This window comes from Symphodus melops (assembly GCF_947650265.1).
Source record: "Symphodus melops genome assembly, chromosome: 21".
Lineage (NCBI taxonomy): Eukaryota > Metazoa > Chordata > Actinopteri > Labriformes > Labridae > Symphodus > Symphodus melops.
In genome coordinates, this window is record NC_136711.1 from 8,842,107 (window position 1) to 8,858,398 (window position 16,292).

The window sequence follows — 16,292 nt, forward strand, 5'->3', positions numbered from 1 at the left end:
TTTACAAAAAGTCTCAGTCACAATTGAAGAAACAGGAGTTTAGAAGTGATTAATTAGGTACAAAGGTCCAGGTCCTTCAGTGCCTTCCCCGCAGGATAAGGCCATTACTATTGTCTTTACATTTTTGTTCATGTTTTGTCTTGTTGCAAATGGCTGTCTTCGTATTTTATCATGCACAGTTAGGATTTCTCTGTTTTATAATTCTGAAAAACTAAATACAATATGTTTTTAAAAAAAAAAAAAAAAAAGAGAAGTGATTACATTAATCTCTTAGTCTGAATCGAGACTCATTCACACCATGAGGGTCTTGGTGTTCACATATTTGCATCTTGGTTTGTGTCTGATGCTGGAGACCTTCCTGCTCGCACTCCTCAGCGACCCCCCCTTCAGTGACCCCCCCCTCAGTGACCCCCCCCTCAGTGACCCCCCCTTCAGTGAGCCCCCCTTCAGCTTCACACTGCTGGGCAAACTCCCGGACAGTGCCTTCCCTTCATCTGGCTCTTCATGATAATGGTTCAAATTTTGTAGATTCTCACAGACACAGTCGCAATCTTGGTCATGGGCTGAATGTTTTGAGCAGAACGACTTTATGGAGCCATAGATGAGTTCTGCACAGCTGGAAATTGCTGCTATCACCCCTACAACGAAGTAGAAGCAGAGGAATACGGTTTTCTCTGCAGGGCGGGAGGTGAAGCAGTCCACTGTGTAAGGGCAGGGGAAGCGGTTGCAGGGGAACTGGGCCTCCACCTTGAAGCCGTACAGATACCACTGCCCCACTAGAAACCCAACTTCAGCCAGTATTCTGAAGGCCACATTGACAAAGTAAAACCTCTTGAAATGACGGTCTTCTCTGGAGTCTTTGATGTCCTTCAGGTTGACTTTACAACTGTTTTCCCTCTTGTTGTTGTGATGCATGGCGTACATGAGAAACACTAGAGATGGTGTGGCAATGAGGACGATGTGAAACACCCAAAACCTATACTGGGAGATGGGGAAAGCCATGTCATAGCACACCTGTTTGCAGCCCGGCTGGAGGGTGTTACAGGCAAACTCTTCTTGCTCATCCTCAAACAGGTCACTGGCTACAGTTCCCAGGATTAAAATCCGAAAGACAAGCATGATTAAGAGCCAGAAACGTCCAAGCATGGGGGAGTGGACCTGCAGGCTATCAAAGAGCCCCCCAAGGAAGCCCCATTCACCCATGATTGCAGAGGTATAGCCTCCTCAAAAGTCTGGAGATATATCCACCTGTCTGTCTCCGAGTCTTGTCTGTACTTTGAGATGTGTTTTATGATCTCCTACAGATCAGTCAGCATGTCACAGGCTGATCCAATGTCCAATGACCTGAAATCAAACAATAAAAACTGAAATATAAAAACTGAAATTGGATCATTTCACTCAAGGAACTAAACAATACCAGCTTCAAGTGTTGTCTCGAGACCATCATTTTAATTATAAATCCTTGTCAACCAAGTCAAATTCCCACAAATTGCAAGCAAACTCATCTAACCCGCCTGTTTGTAAGAGACAAAAGGAAATTCCAACCTGTACATTTGAACGGTTTACCATCGCTGTCTCTCACTTTCCTCAGCACTAAGTTAAAATCTGAATAATGTTCAGTAGTTTTTTAAAGTTTCTATACTTTTACAAACAAAAAATAACCACAAAGAATGGCCTATATATATCAATTTAATTGATTATACAAAAGAAATTGTAAGAAAAGAAACAATTAAATTCCACATTGGAAAAAAACGCACTCCCCAGCCAAGTCCTTTCTAGATTGTTTTTGTAAATGTTAGACAAATAAATCCAGGCATGTATATTAGTGCCACTGCTTTTAAGGCACGACTTTGTGAACTGGTTGGAGGTTCACTGACAGGCTAGCTAGTTGCAACAGAACAGGTTGAGCATAAGAGATTTCATCTACCTGATGCAGACGTGCACTGCTGAAACTTCTCTAAGCCTTAAACAAAACAAAAAAAGCTGTATCCCCACTCAGGTACTTCCAAACCAAAGAAAATGAGTGTCCTCACCAGTTGATTATCCTCTCACTCTCAGTCTGAGTGATTTGAGATTGAGGTTTGCTGTTTTTTTTATAATTGAAAGGGCGGCACCAGTTTCAGGAAGTTCCTGTTACGTCCTAATCTGCAGCCATCAAGAGTCCCAGACACGACTGATGTTTACCCGAGAGAGGCGAAGTCTTGATGAGCCTCTCAAGGAGCTTCCTGTACCACCAGTTTACAGCACAAAAGTGCCAATGAGAGCATGCAACATGTAGAGGGTAAGCTCTGTTCTTGTGACTGATCCAGTTAAACATTACACACGTTTTTATTGAGCTTTAAATTACTGATTGGTTTTTGCAGGCAGTTAAATCCTGACTACCCCACCATAACATTCTGAAAAATAAGTTTCACCTACCCTCCAAACATGTTCCCTATTACACCTTAGTCTTTCTTCCACGTGCTACTGATGCCCAGCCCACTCATCACGTTATTTGAATACTCAAAACACATGTTACAACGAATGCAAACAAGTTTATTTTCAAAAATACAAAATGAACAGCCATTGAAATATTTACAGGACAAGACAAAGCACGGACAGGAAATGGATTAGAAAAGGTGATAAAACTAGATATCCAGATAGCACGATCTGTCGGGACTTGTTTTTTTTTTTGAACAATGAATCACAAAGACAGATCTGAGGTCTATGTAAGCCGCAACTTCTTCTGGAGATGAAAGCAAAGCTAATGTTAATAATCTGCACAAACTATGTATAACTTATTTAAGAATTGTCTGTAATACAAAACCTAAAAGACAGGTAGAAAACTATCAAATGATGGTAGTTATTCAAATTTAAAAGTCTGAATCTGAATCCATGTTGTAGGTTACAGGTTTGCGGGCACGTGCAGGATTATCACGCCGTGCCACGGCTACAGGAGCTGCTGCTTCCTGGTCGGAAATCTGGAAGCTGTCATCGTCCCACTTCTTAGTTTTCTACAAGAACAGAGTATAGATAAGTTGAAAAAAACCTTCATAGTGATTCATGATTAATTAGAGACATGTCTGAAATCAGTGTGAAAACCCACCTTGCTAGCTGCCGTTTTTTTGGCCTTGAGGCGAGACATGAGGTCGCCGGAGCTGCTGTCGGAGTCGTCGCTGATGTTCTGTTTGCGTTTGAGGATGGGCTTCGACTTTGTGACTTTGACTTCGGCCTCCGAGTCGCTGGAGTCAAATGAAGGTACGTTCTTGGTGGATGTTTTGGAAGAGAGTTTGGGCTTTGACAGAGCATCCAGGATGGATGGCTGCTTCACATCTATGAGGAAAGATCAGGATAGAATAGTAGCTGTGCAGAGTATGGGCCAGATTGCTGTCATTTGTCAGATCTACACGCCATCGCAAGTAATAGATTTAAAAAAATAATACAATTAGTCTGTGCAGCACAACTCTCACTGGCCCCTGAGTCATTACCTGCAGCCTTCTTCTTGGATGCAGCTGGTTTCTTGGCAGCAGGAGCTTTCTTGGGTGCAGTCTCTTTGGTTTTACGTTGAACTGGAGCCTTGGGTGCTGGCACCGGCTCATCTGACTGAGCTATAGTGAAAGAAACAGAAAATAATTAAAGACCAACTTTTTTTTTTCTTCAAAGGCCATATAGGGAAAGCACAAAGAAAAAAAATACTTACAGCTTGACTTGGTTTCTGATTTTTTTACTGTCGATTTGCTTTTCAGAACTGTTTTCCTGCATAGAAGAGACAATGAGTTTAGAGGTACCGGTATATATGAAGCTGACTGAATTAAAAAAAAAAAAAAAAAAAAAAAAAAAGGAATAAAGCTTGATGTAAAAGCAGCCTTTTACACTAAATGTTATACTTACACGGGCACCAGTTTTTTTGGAGATGGGGAAAGAGAGTCCACGTCGCTGTCTGCAATGGTGGCGGGATCTGGAGCGAAGCTGCTATCGTCATCATCAATAATCCCAGCTTTCCGTTTCGGAGCTTCTTTCTTCCCCAAGTCATCAAATTCATCCTCACTGTCGGACAGGCTGTACTTCACCGCAGCTTAACAAAACAAGAAAGTTTAACTGGAGATCTCCTCAAATAGATAAGTAATCAAACTGCTCTCATTAGAGGTTCATTAACATAATGGAGCATCGGGAAATTAACTGTACGAAGTCCGTTGTTACATAATCACAAACTTTTCTGATTAGATAACATCCTGTTTAGCAGTTTAAATAAGAAAACAGCCTGGACTAGTCTCTCTTAGTGTAAGCAAACAAATCAGAGGATCAAATCAGATAGCACACAAACAATATGGATATACTGAGTTGTCACAGAGACTCTTCGGGTGTACCTTTAGATTTGCGTTCGACCCGCGGTCTGGGGGCAACCACTATCTCCGTCTCCATTTCACCGTCTGATTTAACGTCCGAATCGTCATCAGACCACGGATTCTTCTTGGAAACGGGCTTGAACTGAAGAGTGCTCTGCCTGCCCGTCCGTGAAGCTGCTGCAGGGAAGCAAGTTAAAAACAATAATCAAACTGAAGCACTCTTAAAGTAGGTACAGACTAGAGGTAATATATGAAATGCTTAGAAATCTGTAATAATCATTTTACATGATTTATGGCCGTGTTTGTTGGAAATGTTATGTGCTTAAAGGTTATTCTAAAACCTTTACAGCGAGCTAAAATGGACAAACAGCCTTGTTCCCTTCCTTGGTGATTGCAGTCTGTTTATTATCTAAACATCAAGCAGTAAGGTGGAATTACCCCCCTCTTAAAACAAACAAATTCTATCCCCAAGCAGTTTCACAAGTCAAAGGAACAGACTCTTATCTTATATCTCCATATATGATGATGAGGATGATCTGATTCCTGAGAATAAGATATTGTAGCTCGATATAATTAACAGTCTTATCTAATCTCTGAATTACGATGTCCTTATGTAACGGGCAGTTAGCTGATTATTTTTTACTTTTGCTTTCGAAATGCACTGAGGGCTATGCAAGGTGAATCTGCCCATTTTTATTCTCAGGTCATTTCTAGATATAACTACATAATCATTTTTTGTCTTCAAAGGAGTTCCACTTGTTGGTACAGCAGCCCGTCTCACCTTTTCCCTTTGCCTGAGTTTTGGTCTTCTTGCTGAGTCGTGCAGCCAAACCAGTCTCCTCACTCGGCTCTGCATTCTCGGCATCTTCTCCAAACTCCATCTTTACCACCACGTCTTCGCTCTGTGATTATAGTAAGAGGTGAGGCGTACTGTAATGTTATCGCCCGGACTGTGCAGACTGAGCACATATACGAACTTCAACGAACAGAACAATCATCGAGTGTGATCGATGCTCATTTCAAAGAACACACCTTGACTCTCCTGCCTCTCTTGCCTTCTCCTTTCTTCAGATCAGCCTTCTTGTTCGCTTCAGCTTTCATGGTGCTGGTGATGCGTGGGACGACACGCCGTCCCTCCGGCGTTGGCATTGTCTCCTGCTTCACCTTCACTGCTTTCCCCCTTCCAGTCTTTTTAACAGGCATGCTCTCAGTGTCTTTTTCTTTTTGCTCAAACCTCTGAACATAGGAAGGAAACGTTTCACAAGAACGTTCAAGAGGGACAAAGACTAGAGACAACTAACTGATGCAAACAGAGGGTTGGATTGTATGCAGACAGGTTACTTTATATATTCCTCATTTTATAATGGAGCATATGATAATAAGAGAATAATAGGCAGATAGAGGCAGTACCTCAAGTTCCTCAGAGAAAACAGCAAGGTCCTCCTTCCACAGGTCTTCTGGGGTCTTCTTCTTCAGGGTGTTCAGCTCCGTCATCTACAGATCAGGCGTCATTTAAAAGAGAAATAGATAGTCTATTTAAACTGTTGCTATCTAAGATGGAACCAAACTTAAGAATACATATAATAATAATGGTAGAATATCACACCTTAGCATCCCTCTGTTTGCAAAGCTCCTCCTTCTTCTCTTTGGTCAGGAACCACATGGGCATGCTCAGCAGGTAGTTGTAGTCTGGCCCGCTGGTGTCCTCCTGCTCTGCTGCTTCCTCTTCTTCAGTCTCCATCACATCATTGTTCTAAGAACACGAACAGAGTACGGCTCCTCTTAATGGAGTTATAGGAACTCAAACTGTTCATAGTTGGTAAACAGGAGGAGGGTTCCAACAGTTCCTCGAAGTATAAAGAAGTTCCTGTCGTCTGAAAGCGCTCACTTTCACACTGAACTCAGGGGTCCGCCATCGTTGATGCAGTCCACCCATTCTTGCATAGCTATTGGCTGGAACCCGAATGCGCACGTACAAAGAGTCAACTGTAATGTTCATGGTGTAAGGTCTGCTCAGTGGGCTTCAGAGAAACGGCGTATTGCCAGTTTACATTGTCAGGATAAATGACCATTTCTTAAAGTTTGTAATCTGAAACCTGTTCAAAACGTTCTTCCAACTTAAAGTTAAATCATTTTCATGGTCTTAGTTTGAAGTGATTTACCTTCTCTTGAGCTTCTTTCCAAACTTTGACTGGATCAGAGTCGTAGCCCATCTCCTGCAGCATGCGGATCAGTTCCTTCTTCGGCTTGTTCTCTACAAGTTGATAGAAAATATTAGACCTTACGGTGAAGGAAACTCAAGACTCTTTCTAGGTTTACTTAGATATGAATATTCTCATTATCCACATTTGGGAGAATAATCAGTCATAAAATAAAGCCTTGATTAGTTGTGATGTAGTAAAAGCATGTTAAAAAGCTACGAACCGATAACCAAGGTGCCCTCGATTTTCTCCAGGATGAAACGGGCCTGGTTGCTGAGTTTTGCATTCTCGGCTCCCAGCATGCCTGCCAGCCAGTCCTTCCTCAGCACATAGTACTTCATCCTCAACTCAAAGAAGTCCTTGAGGATTTCCTGCACAGACTCGTATTTCTTCAGGCTGCCCACATGGTCGAACAGAACCTACGAAAGAAAAGAAAAAAACATTCAAAGTACTGGACGGTTGTGAAAAGCTGTGTTTTGGTGTTGCAGTATTTACCATTGAGTTACAGGTGAGCGTGTTCTGAAGTTTGAACACTTTATGGAGACCGGCAGCCTCGGCCTCCATCAGCTTCTCTTCGGTCATCTTGACGATAAAGCGAACGGTGGTGTCGGTGTGGTACTCCTTGTAGTCTGTGATCAGAGCAGGGACTTTCTCTGTGCCGTTCAACATCGGCTCCAGCACATTCTCCTTGTAGGTCTACCAAAAAATAAATAAATAAAATTAAAAGAATTAATTTGAGTCTATAATACAATCACATGTGGAGAAGGGAGCAGTGAAGAGGATGGACAGAGCTTTAGTTTCTGACCTGTGTCCAGGATTTGACAGGCAACTCAGAGATCTCGATTGTGGTGGAATCGATTATAGCCACCTCTCCGCTGATCAATTGCTGGTTTTCCGTCAACGGATCAATCGTTCCTTTGAAACCCTTGTAGCTTGGAAGCTGTGATAGAAAAAAAGACCCTTGCATAAATACTAGAAGGTAAAAAAAAAAAAAAAAAGGCTAAGAGAGCTAAAGAGATGTTTCCCTCCTCACCATGGGCAGAGGCTCTTCTCCGTTGAGCATGCGGTGAATGTTGTTGACGATCTCCCGGATGTTAAAGTTGGGGATCTTGCTGGCCCAGCCTGTGCCGATTCCTTCGGTGCCGTTCACCAGCACGGTGGGGATGATGGGAATGTACCACTCAGGCTCTACACGCTGGTTGTCGTCATAGTTGTACTTGAGCAGGTTGTCGTCAATAGCTGGGAAAATAAGGCGAGCAAGGGGGCTGCAAGAACCAGACATTGAGATTGTTTTTTTTTTTAGTTTAATGGCAGCAAAAAAAAAAGAGAAAAAAAGTTTTTGAGTCAGTGATCAGGCTGCTGACCTGAGCATGGTGAAGATGTATCGAGGGCTGGCTGAGTCCTTGCCGCCGTGCAGCCTGGTTCCAAACTGACCCAGAGGCTGCAGCAGATTCAAGTTGTTGCTCCCCACAAAGTTCTGGGCCAAACCGACAATGGTCATCATCAGAGACATCTGAGGAAGGAATGGAGATGGAGGGATTAAATTAACTGTATTAAAATGAGTAAATGTTATGTATTAGAGCTGCTAAATAAAGCTAAAACTTCTGACGTGTTTTGTTACCAGAAATATTAAAAAAAGGGATCAGATGTGGCATCAAACATTGTAAACATATTTGAGTATGTCTATCATCATCTCACCTCTCCATGGTGGTAGGCGGACATCTCAGCCACAGAGCCGGCCAGCTGGGCCACCTTCACCTCCCGCTTGTCGTTCCTCTTGAAGCAACAGAACATAACCTTCCTCTGGCCTGGTTTCAGACCTGACACAAACAAACACAACATCAGACCACTTTCACACCCCACAGGGTTGCTCCGGCGTTAGAGATGTTTCTTTGATTAAATCACACACCGTCCACCAGGCAGGGGATTGACCTCTCATTGTCAGAGTTGGAGAAAAGGACCAGCTCTTTGTTGACAAAGTCGTTGTAGGAGAGAGAGCTGGTGTCCTGGCCGTACAGGTAGTCCTGTGAAGAGGGCCAAAACAAAGTGTTGAACAGAGAGCAGCAGTGAGACGTTGACACAAAGTTAACGAATTGTTGGGAACGTCACCTCAGGCAGGTTGTGCTCCCTGCGCTGGCGCCTGTTTGTCATGAATCTCGTCAACCACTCCTTCCTCTCGTCAACTTTCTTCTTGCTAAAGGCCTGGACACACACATGAGTGAGATGATGAGTTTACATGACTGCACAATATCTGACACATCTCATTTGAAGTTGACATGCTAGCATCCCTGCTGGGTGAGGATGGAGTCAAACAGAGGGGTCAAATCTTACAAGGGTGATAGCCTCATCGTCTTCAGGTCCACTGTACTTGAATGGGATTCGGTGTTTCTTCATATCAGAGAAGTACTCCTTGGCTTCCTGCGATGTGCTGGTTCCCAAACCTGAACGGGGCGAAGGAGACGAGGGAGATCGATAAAGCACCAAAATAAACCTCAACACTGTAAGCGTGACATTAACCACGTATGAAGGGCTGCTTACTTGTCACTCTTACTACCACACAGGGGTTTAAAACAAACCTTTGTAGTATTTGATTTTCCAAGATTTGATGTTGGACTGGCTGTCCTTCCATTCATTGAACTCAGGGATACTGTAGAAGGACAAATTACTTTTCTTGTTCGACGCCTAAAGAGAGTAAAATAAGAAAAGCTTGAATCAGCATGAACATATGTGACAGAATAAACAACCATCCAACTGGGATCATAAAAAGAACAAAAAACACGCCAGCGTTAAGGACCCGCATTACTTGGGTTTTGACAGCAGATGGCAGTGTTGTTGCACATTACCCATCAGATTTAAACATTTATTCCTCTTCTCCCAAATCATTTCACCACTTTCCGTAGTTTTCCAACCAATCACGTGCCAGCCATGGCTTAACTACCTACAAAGTCATTAAGTCATACCTTGATGATGGGAGTGATGAACTCTTCCAGGAAGTTGTGGCGCAGCAAAGACGGCCAGTTATGGTGGATGAAGTTGATCAGCAGGCCTTTAATGTGGGAGCCATCTTGATCCTGCGGTAATCAGAAAGAAATGAAAGAAAGAAAAGTGAAATTGATTCAAAGTCATCCGATCATGATTGATATCCCTTCAACTGCACGAAGAGTGGAATACAAAATGACTTGAAAATGTTGTAGACAAGCGTGAAGTAAATGAATGCAACATTTTTTTTAAACTTTCCAAGAGAATTTATGGGAATAAACCAGGAATTTATAAAATTGTGGGTTGGCCCTTTACAGTTAACTTTAATATAATGGGGAAAATGTATTTTAGCATAATCTTGATAAAATCAACCAGATTTCAAGCATTATATGAATATCTATGCTATTCCTCCATCACATGCACAGAGCACACGGCGGACTGCAGGGCTGTTGAGGCCACGCCCCCTACATGCACTGTGCACTTCTCCATCACATGCAAAGATGGTTTCTCGAACCCTGGACCACACTTTGAGCCCAGAGCACAAGACTAATGCAGCCACATATTTTAGCCTTTGGACTACATAAAGGGTTAAGTTAATTTGGATGATATTATGGGGTAACATACCGGTATTTAAAAATGATGCCAGCTTAGGACAAAAAAAGTTTATATTTAAGCTTGGATATGATACAGTTAAATTAAAATGTAAAGCATCCGATTTGGAGTATTTCCAAAAATCTATCAAAAACACTCCTTTGCAACCCGATCTAAGATGAAATAAAAGATCAGCTGGAGGTGCTGGCACACCTGATCTGTCATGATCATGATCTTGCCATAACGCAGAGTCTTAAGGGATTCGGGGTCGCTGTAGTTCTTCTTGTATTGAAGGCCGAGGATTTTGATGACGTTGTTGATTTCAGCATTCTCCATGATCTAAAGAGGAAGAATACATTTTAGCCTCATGATGCTTCGCAGCTCCCAAAATACAAATTTATCGATGAAATGTCTACAGATCTAATGCTTGTAGACACAGCGGGGCCTTACCTGCTTGAGTGAGGCCTCCCTCACATTCAGCATTTTTCCCCTGAGAGGGAAGACACCGTAGCGGTCCCTTCCCACCACTCCCAAGCCAGACACAGCGAGTGTCTTGGCTGAGTCTCCCTCAGTGAGGATCAGTGTGCAGCCGATGGAGTTCCTCCCACCTGTCAGAAGACATTTTTACTTCAGGATTAGGCCAACTAATTTGCATTCTTATGAGGCTTACAAAAAGAGGTTTGTGCACAGTACCTGCATCGTTTGCATCATCCAATTTAGGCACCCCTTTGATTTTATTGTGTTTAACAGCTGAGCATTTCTTGTTGAGCTGGGTCTGAGCCTTGAACTTCACCCAGTTCATGATGCTTTCCACAATCCCACAGGAAGTAGCCTTTAAGGAGGATGAAAATGCAGCATTATAAGCACAATCCGAGAGATGAAAAGAAAAAAAAGAAGCAATGCCAGTGTCATTTGGATTAGCACCTGTTTGATGAACTTGTCACCGAGGGGACAGCTGGAGCCAAAGCTCTTGTGCTGCAGAGTCATGTTCTCTTTGGTCTGAGAGTCAAAGGTCGGGTTCTCAATCAAGCAGTTGACAAACATCCACATGTGGTTCTTCACCTGGATGCAGAGAAGTGGAGCGTACTCAGACGTGCGAAAACAACGACAACGTTACCACGCGCGTTTCACACACTCGAGTCCGAGCTCATGATAGGATGACTGTACCTGGAAAGGCTTGACGGCCACTCCCGCTTTGTTCTTCCTCTTCACTACATCGATGATCTTGCTGACCACCTGGTCAGCCACATAGTCAACGTGCCTCCCTCCCTGAGGACAAACGCAAGATCCCATTTACAGAATAACTGTCATAAGTCTTAATCACAGTGACACAAAGTGGCCGGGAGAGCAGCCAAACTTGTACTTAGCTGACAAAGGACCCTGGAGTACACTTCATCCACTCTTAAAAAAAAAATTAAAAAAAATAAGAAGACGTAGCTACTCCAAAATTTAATTTTAAACATGGCCGACAGCACAAGATAAATGTAAATTGGCGCTCAGTATTCCAGCACTTTTACAATTAAATAATAGGTTAAGCAGAACATTCAAAATCCAAGCTTGATCGATCACTCTCTTACACTCTATCAATGTATTATTAAAGATGTAATACACTTTTACCTTGGTCGTGGCAATACTGTTGACAAAGCTGACTTGTTGGAAACCTTTCTCACTCATGGTGAGGCAGACCTCCCAGCGATCGTTGACAACCTCATGGACCACAGTGAGGGGATTGCCAACCTCATCCACCTTGTCCTTCAAATACATGTCCACGTAGTTACGGAAGCCTGTGATCTAGAATACAAGACCAGCGGTGTTAATGACTGCATGATTGAACCCCTGCAGACTAAGAGTCCAAGCGGTAACTGTTAACAAGTTGGCAAATAAAAGAATGAAGAAAATCAAATGATGCAGTTCTGCCATTCTGTATGTAACATTTACATCCTCAACTACTAAATCTGAACTTTGTAAAAGTTAAAGATGTCTAATCTAAACTCTGAGAATTAAGATGCAGTTGCTCAAATGCTCCAAAATATATTTTTTAGAAAAGAGAACATCTCATTTTAAAACTGACTTGATGTTTGAAAGAATAATTCAACATGTTCTTATTTGGCAAGGGAGAGCTGATGGAAAGATGGTTGAACGACAGAAACAGACAGCAACTTACTGGCAGCTTCTTTCCATTGAAGAACACACGGACACCCTTCGAGGCTCCGGCAATGTCGTAAGCTCGCCTGGTCATCAGAGCCACCGTGTCTCTGTCCAGGATGCTCATTTTAAATTTGGGCAGGTCAGGCCTGAAGGTGATGCAAGTAAATTCCTCTCCGTCAAAGGAGGTGATTTTAGGATCCTCCGTCCTGCCCATGTTGTCGAACCAGGTCTAAGAAAAACAACAATGTGCTTTCAGTGACATTTTCCCCCAAAACAAATGACCAGTTAAACAAGAACAAACGGGATTTAACATCCTTCATACCTGCTTGAATTTTTTCTTCGATTCTTTACAGGCCGTCTCTACGGTGAACTTTGTGCTGAAGATGTTGCACAGCTTAGCACCGTATCCGTTGCGACCACCTGAAAAACAAGATTTTGAGTTAAAAATGCTACTTCTTCATACACACCACTAAATGTTCATAGTTTGCAAAACTTGCATCATGCTGTTGTGTGTTGTGCGTGTTTTTATCAAATATGTAATTATTACTCCTTACTGTAATTTTAATAGTTTAACTGCCAATTTCACTCCCACTGTTGGGACTCTTTAGATTTATTTTAGGCATTTCATTGATGAGATACTGAAATTTACCAAAACTAGAAACATTATTTGTAAAAAAAATATTTTCATTGAAAGGCATTTGTAGTGACTCCAAGCCCTATTGTCGCTGGAGAGGAAAGCCCTGGGTTCGGTTTATTTGTATGACGCGCTGCTCGGCTATCACAGAAGCACAGACTTCAACCAAATGCGTTTTTGTGGCATTTAATTAAAAGAGTGTCGTTAGTTTTACATACACTGCAGATCAGTGAACACGTATATGGCTGTATTCCGGTGCTGAATGAATCAAGCGAACGGTCAACAAAAACTACGGCAACCCCCGGCCCCCTCTCTCTACTACAACTTTTCCAATTCACAAAAAAAGGAGGTGAGCCTTATAGAAACTCCACACGTGAACACGTGACCTCGAACCCTGCACGTCACCACCCAGTCGTGAGTGACAGGCCCCATTACCTCATTTATGGCTCCTACAGCATTAATTGATATATTTGTATATATAAAAAAAAGGTATAAAACATAATAAGTTGTCAGAGTCATTCCAGCCTCACCGGTGACTTTCTTCTGGTCATCGTCGTAGTTACTGGAGGTGAGCAGCTGTCCAAAGATGAGCGCAGGCACAAAGACCTTCTCCACCTTGTGCTCTACCACAGGAATACCCTTCCCGTTATTCCACACACTGATGGTGTTGTTTTCACTGAGAGGAAAAGCACACACACATTTAGTGGAGTGCCACTAAGATATAAAGAGAGCTGTTCACCTTGAAAATGAGTCGAAGCTATGAGTTGAGACCTTTTTAAGAATGGGGATGTTTTATTAGTTTACATCATTACTCACACATCAATGTTGACCTTAATGCAGGACATGCTCTTATCCCTCTGCTTGTTGTCGGCTGCATTTACTACAAGAAAAATATAAACATTTGAAATGAGTTGATTTCAATAGCAGGGATGAGGAAAAATCTGTCAAATCACATTCACACACTCACCAAGGATCTCATCAAAAATCTTGTAAAGACCAGGAACAAATGTCACATCACGGCAGTTCAGTTCAGCATCCTTGGCATCATACACCCACATTTGCTGAGAATAGAGAACCAGTTACCTCAGAGCTTAAATGTGTTCAGTTCATTAACCATTGATGCGTTGATTATTAACTTAACATCTTGCACCTGTGCAGTAGGGTCAATATGCTTTTCAAAATACCTCAAATGGTCCACTCCACCCACATGAAACTCTTTGTGACGAATCCAAGGACGTAAATCAATCAAGGTTCATGACAGAGACCGTCAGTTTCAAAGGATCAGATATGGCTGAGTGATTTCCTACCTGGGTGACGGGCTCTACAGAGCCGATGTAGGAGTCTGGACGGAGCAGAATGTGCTCCAGCTGCGACTTCTTTTGATAGATCCTTTCCACTGAAAGCCGCTTCGGATCTTTCTTGGTCTTCTCCACAGGCTTGTTTTCAAAGAAGGACTGTTGATAGTGATAGGAGTTTCTTAAAATAAGGTTTCCCTTTTGTGTTTGATTGATCTTATTGAGACTGACCAAAAAACCCTGCAATAGCCCCTCCTGTATAAATGTACAGTATGCGCTTTGTCCAAAAGTGGTTAAGAACATATTTTATTGTTTCGCTATGGGATTTAAAACACTGGCAAAACACTCTCCAAATGTTTGTGCCCAGAGATAAATAAATATCTAAACAGATTTGAAAAACATTTGTCACCAAAAGTTAAATGAAGTTTATTCTAAATCCATGGAACGTGTTTTGTTATAGGAAGAGATTTGACAAACTGTTGAGGGATTGATGATTATGGATCCTATCATAATCCTTTATTCATCTCACAGACTGAGACATTTACAGTGTTACAGCAGGAAATCAGAAGAAAATTAAAACCGCAAGCGGTGATGAAGGGACCGAAGCACCCCGCGCATGACGGCGTGCATCGCGACCGTGAGAGTGCTACCGCGGGCGTGAAGCCGCGACACGTGGCCAAGCAAAAGGCCATACAGTCATCAAGCGTTAAGAAAATGGAGTGCGGCGAGACATCAAAGTGTGATGGTACGCCATGGCCACGCCCTTTGACGAAATAACGTGCGGAGCACAAAGAGAGATCTTCAACATGTCTAGAACAGACTGACATTGAGTTTACGATGATCGGATAAACGCTTTTGGAGGAGTTCGTTCAAATAGCTAACCTGTGAAAATGTGAATTTCGGCCATTTTTGTTGCATTCAAAAAAATATAGCAGACTTCCTGTTTGGTTATGACTATAGGTGTAAGAGGATTTTATGTAGCTCCTGACATGCCCAATGAGCATAAATTTTTTTTGTGTATGTAGGACAAAAAAACCTTTTTGAAAATTTCAAGGGGGCGCCACTGAGTCATTTAGCCACGCCCACTTATTATAACAACATGACAAGTTTTATTTTTCCACTGGGATCATGTGTTTGATGTTTGATGAATGTATGACTATATTAAGGCCCATAACAAACTACTTCCTGTTTGTGACGAACAACGCGTCCGTATGACCACGCCCTTTGACGAAATAACGTGCAGAGCAAAACGAGAGATCTTCAACATGTCAAGAACACACTGACATTCTCATTGTGTCAATCGGATAATTGCTTTTGTAGGAGTTCGTTCAAATAGCTAACCTGTGAAACGCGAGTTTTCGCCATTGAAAAAAAATATGGCGGACTTCCTGTTTGGTTTTGACTATGGGTGTAAGAGGATTTTATGTGAGATCTCGCATGCTGAATGTGCCTAAACATTTTCGTGCACGTACGATGAAAAAACCTCAATGCGGAGGCCCTTTTGAAAATTTGAAGGGGGCGCCAATGAGTCATTTTGCCAATTTTTTTTACGAAATGACAAAAATATCAATTTTTTCGCCAGACCCGATGACGTTGGAGATTTTGATGAGTTTTCATTCACGTTCAAGCCGTCAAAAATGGCTCCAAAGAGGCGGAACAAAAAAATAAATAAAAATAATCATTTGGGTTTCAATAGGGTCCTTCGCACTGGTCAGTGCTTCGGTCCCTAATCAAAACATCGCCGTAGTTTCTAAAGACAGATGATATGCCGTTATAGTAGATTTAGGTGATTAGAATCAGCTTATTGTTGTACTTACCTTTGTAAGCTAGTTAATGTTAGCATTTGCTCAGTCTCAAGTATGGTTGGTAACAAACACGGAGAAACTTTGTGAAGATATCGGAGGAAGAAAGTTACCTTCAGTGGTTCCGCCATTTTTCTTCTATTTCCTGAAAACAAACCGGGTACTCGCCGTGACTTATTACAAATTTATTCCTAACGCTAGCTAAACAACTCGCTCCTGCTTTTAATAATAAACGCTGCCTGGCTGCACTGAAACGTTTCGTGGTCAACAATTCAAAACTTTGAAGAAACCGCTCCCGCCAGATACACTGACCAATC

The 16,292-nt window shown here is 42.3% G+C and overlaps 2 protein-coding genes across 3 annotated transcripts; both read right to left on the reverse strand.

Annotated features, from left to right (window-relative positions):
- Positions 1-291: 291 nt before the first annotated feature.
- Positions 292-1,250, reverse strand: LOC306842233 (gap junction delta-3 protein-like; the record flags this gene model as incomplete). Its single annotated transcript, XM_079372359.1, has 1 exon — positions 292-1,250. The coding sequence occupies exon 1, from the start codon at positions 1,201-1,203 to the stop codon at positions 292-294; it is 912 nt and encodes a 303-aa protein (XP_079228485.1). The 5' UTR covers positions 1,204-1,250.
- A 1,264-nt stretch (positions 1,251-2,514) lies between these two features.
- Positions 2,515-16,292, reverse strand: top2a (DNA topoisomerase II alpha). 2 transcript variants are annotated; one of them, XM_079372179.1, is made up of 35 exons: positions 16,089-16,292; positions 14,186-14,332; positions 13,846-13,939; positions 13,695-13,758; positions 13,409-13,554; positions 12,567-12,664; positions 12,261-12,473; positions 11,714-11,887; positions 11,264-11,365; positions 11,021-11,158; positions 10,790-10,928; positions 10,547-10,704; positions 10,310-10,435; positions 9,487-9,597; positions 9,103-9,208; positions 8,858-8,967; positions 8,636-8,728; positions 8,436-8,550; positions 8,225-8,346; positions 7,891-8,039; positions 7,560-7,791; positions 7,332-7,466; positions 7,022-7,222; positions 6,750-6,945; positions 6,488-6,579; positions 5,932-6,078; positions 5,736-5,819; positions 5,358-5,561; positions 5,107-5,227; positions 4,347-4,499; positions 3,871-4,054; positions 3,680-3,735; positions 3,468-3,587; positions 3,086-3,312; positions 2,515-2,993 (listed from the first exon to the last, which is right to left on the reverse strand). In XM_079372179.1, the coding sequence occupies exons 1-35, from the start codon at positions 16,104-16,106 to the stop codon at positions 2,853-2,855; spliced, it is 4,716 nt and encodes a 1,571-aa protein (XP_079228305.1). In that variant the 5' UTR covers positions 16,107-16,292; the 3' UTR covers positions 2,515-2,852. The 2 variants fall into 2 exon arrangements, with proteins under 2 accessions (XP_079228305.1, XP_079228304.1); XM_079372178.1 differs by having other exon boundaries at positions 4,347-4,502.

Excerpts from the sequence above, each read along its gene's own strand:
- top2a (XM_079372178.1), bottom strand. Across the intron at positions 10,436-10,546 it reads GGGAGGCCTCACTCAAGCAG|ATCATGGAGAATGCTGAAAT; the intron begins GTAAGGCCCCGC and ends CTTCCTCTTTAG. Across the intron at positions 8,040-8,224 it reads CCGCCTACCACCATGGAGAG|ATGTCTCTGATGATGACCAT; the intron begins GTGAGATGATGA and ends TTCCTTCCTCAG.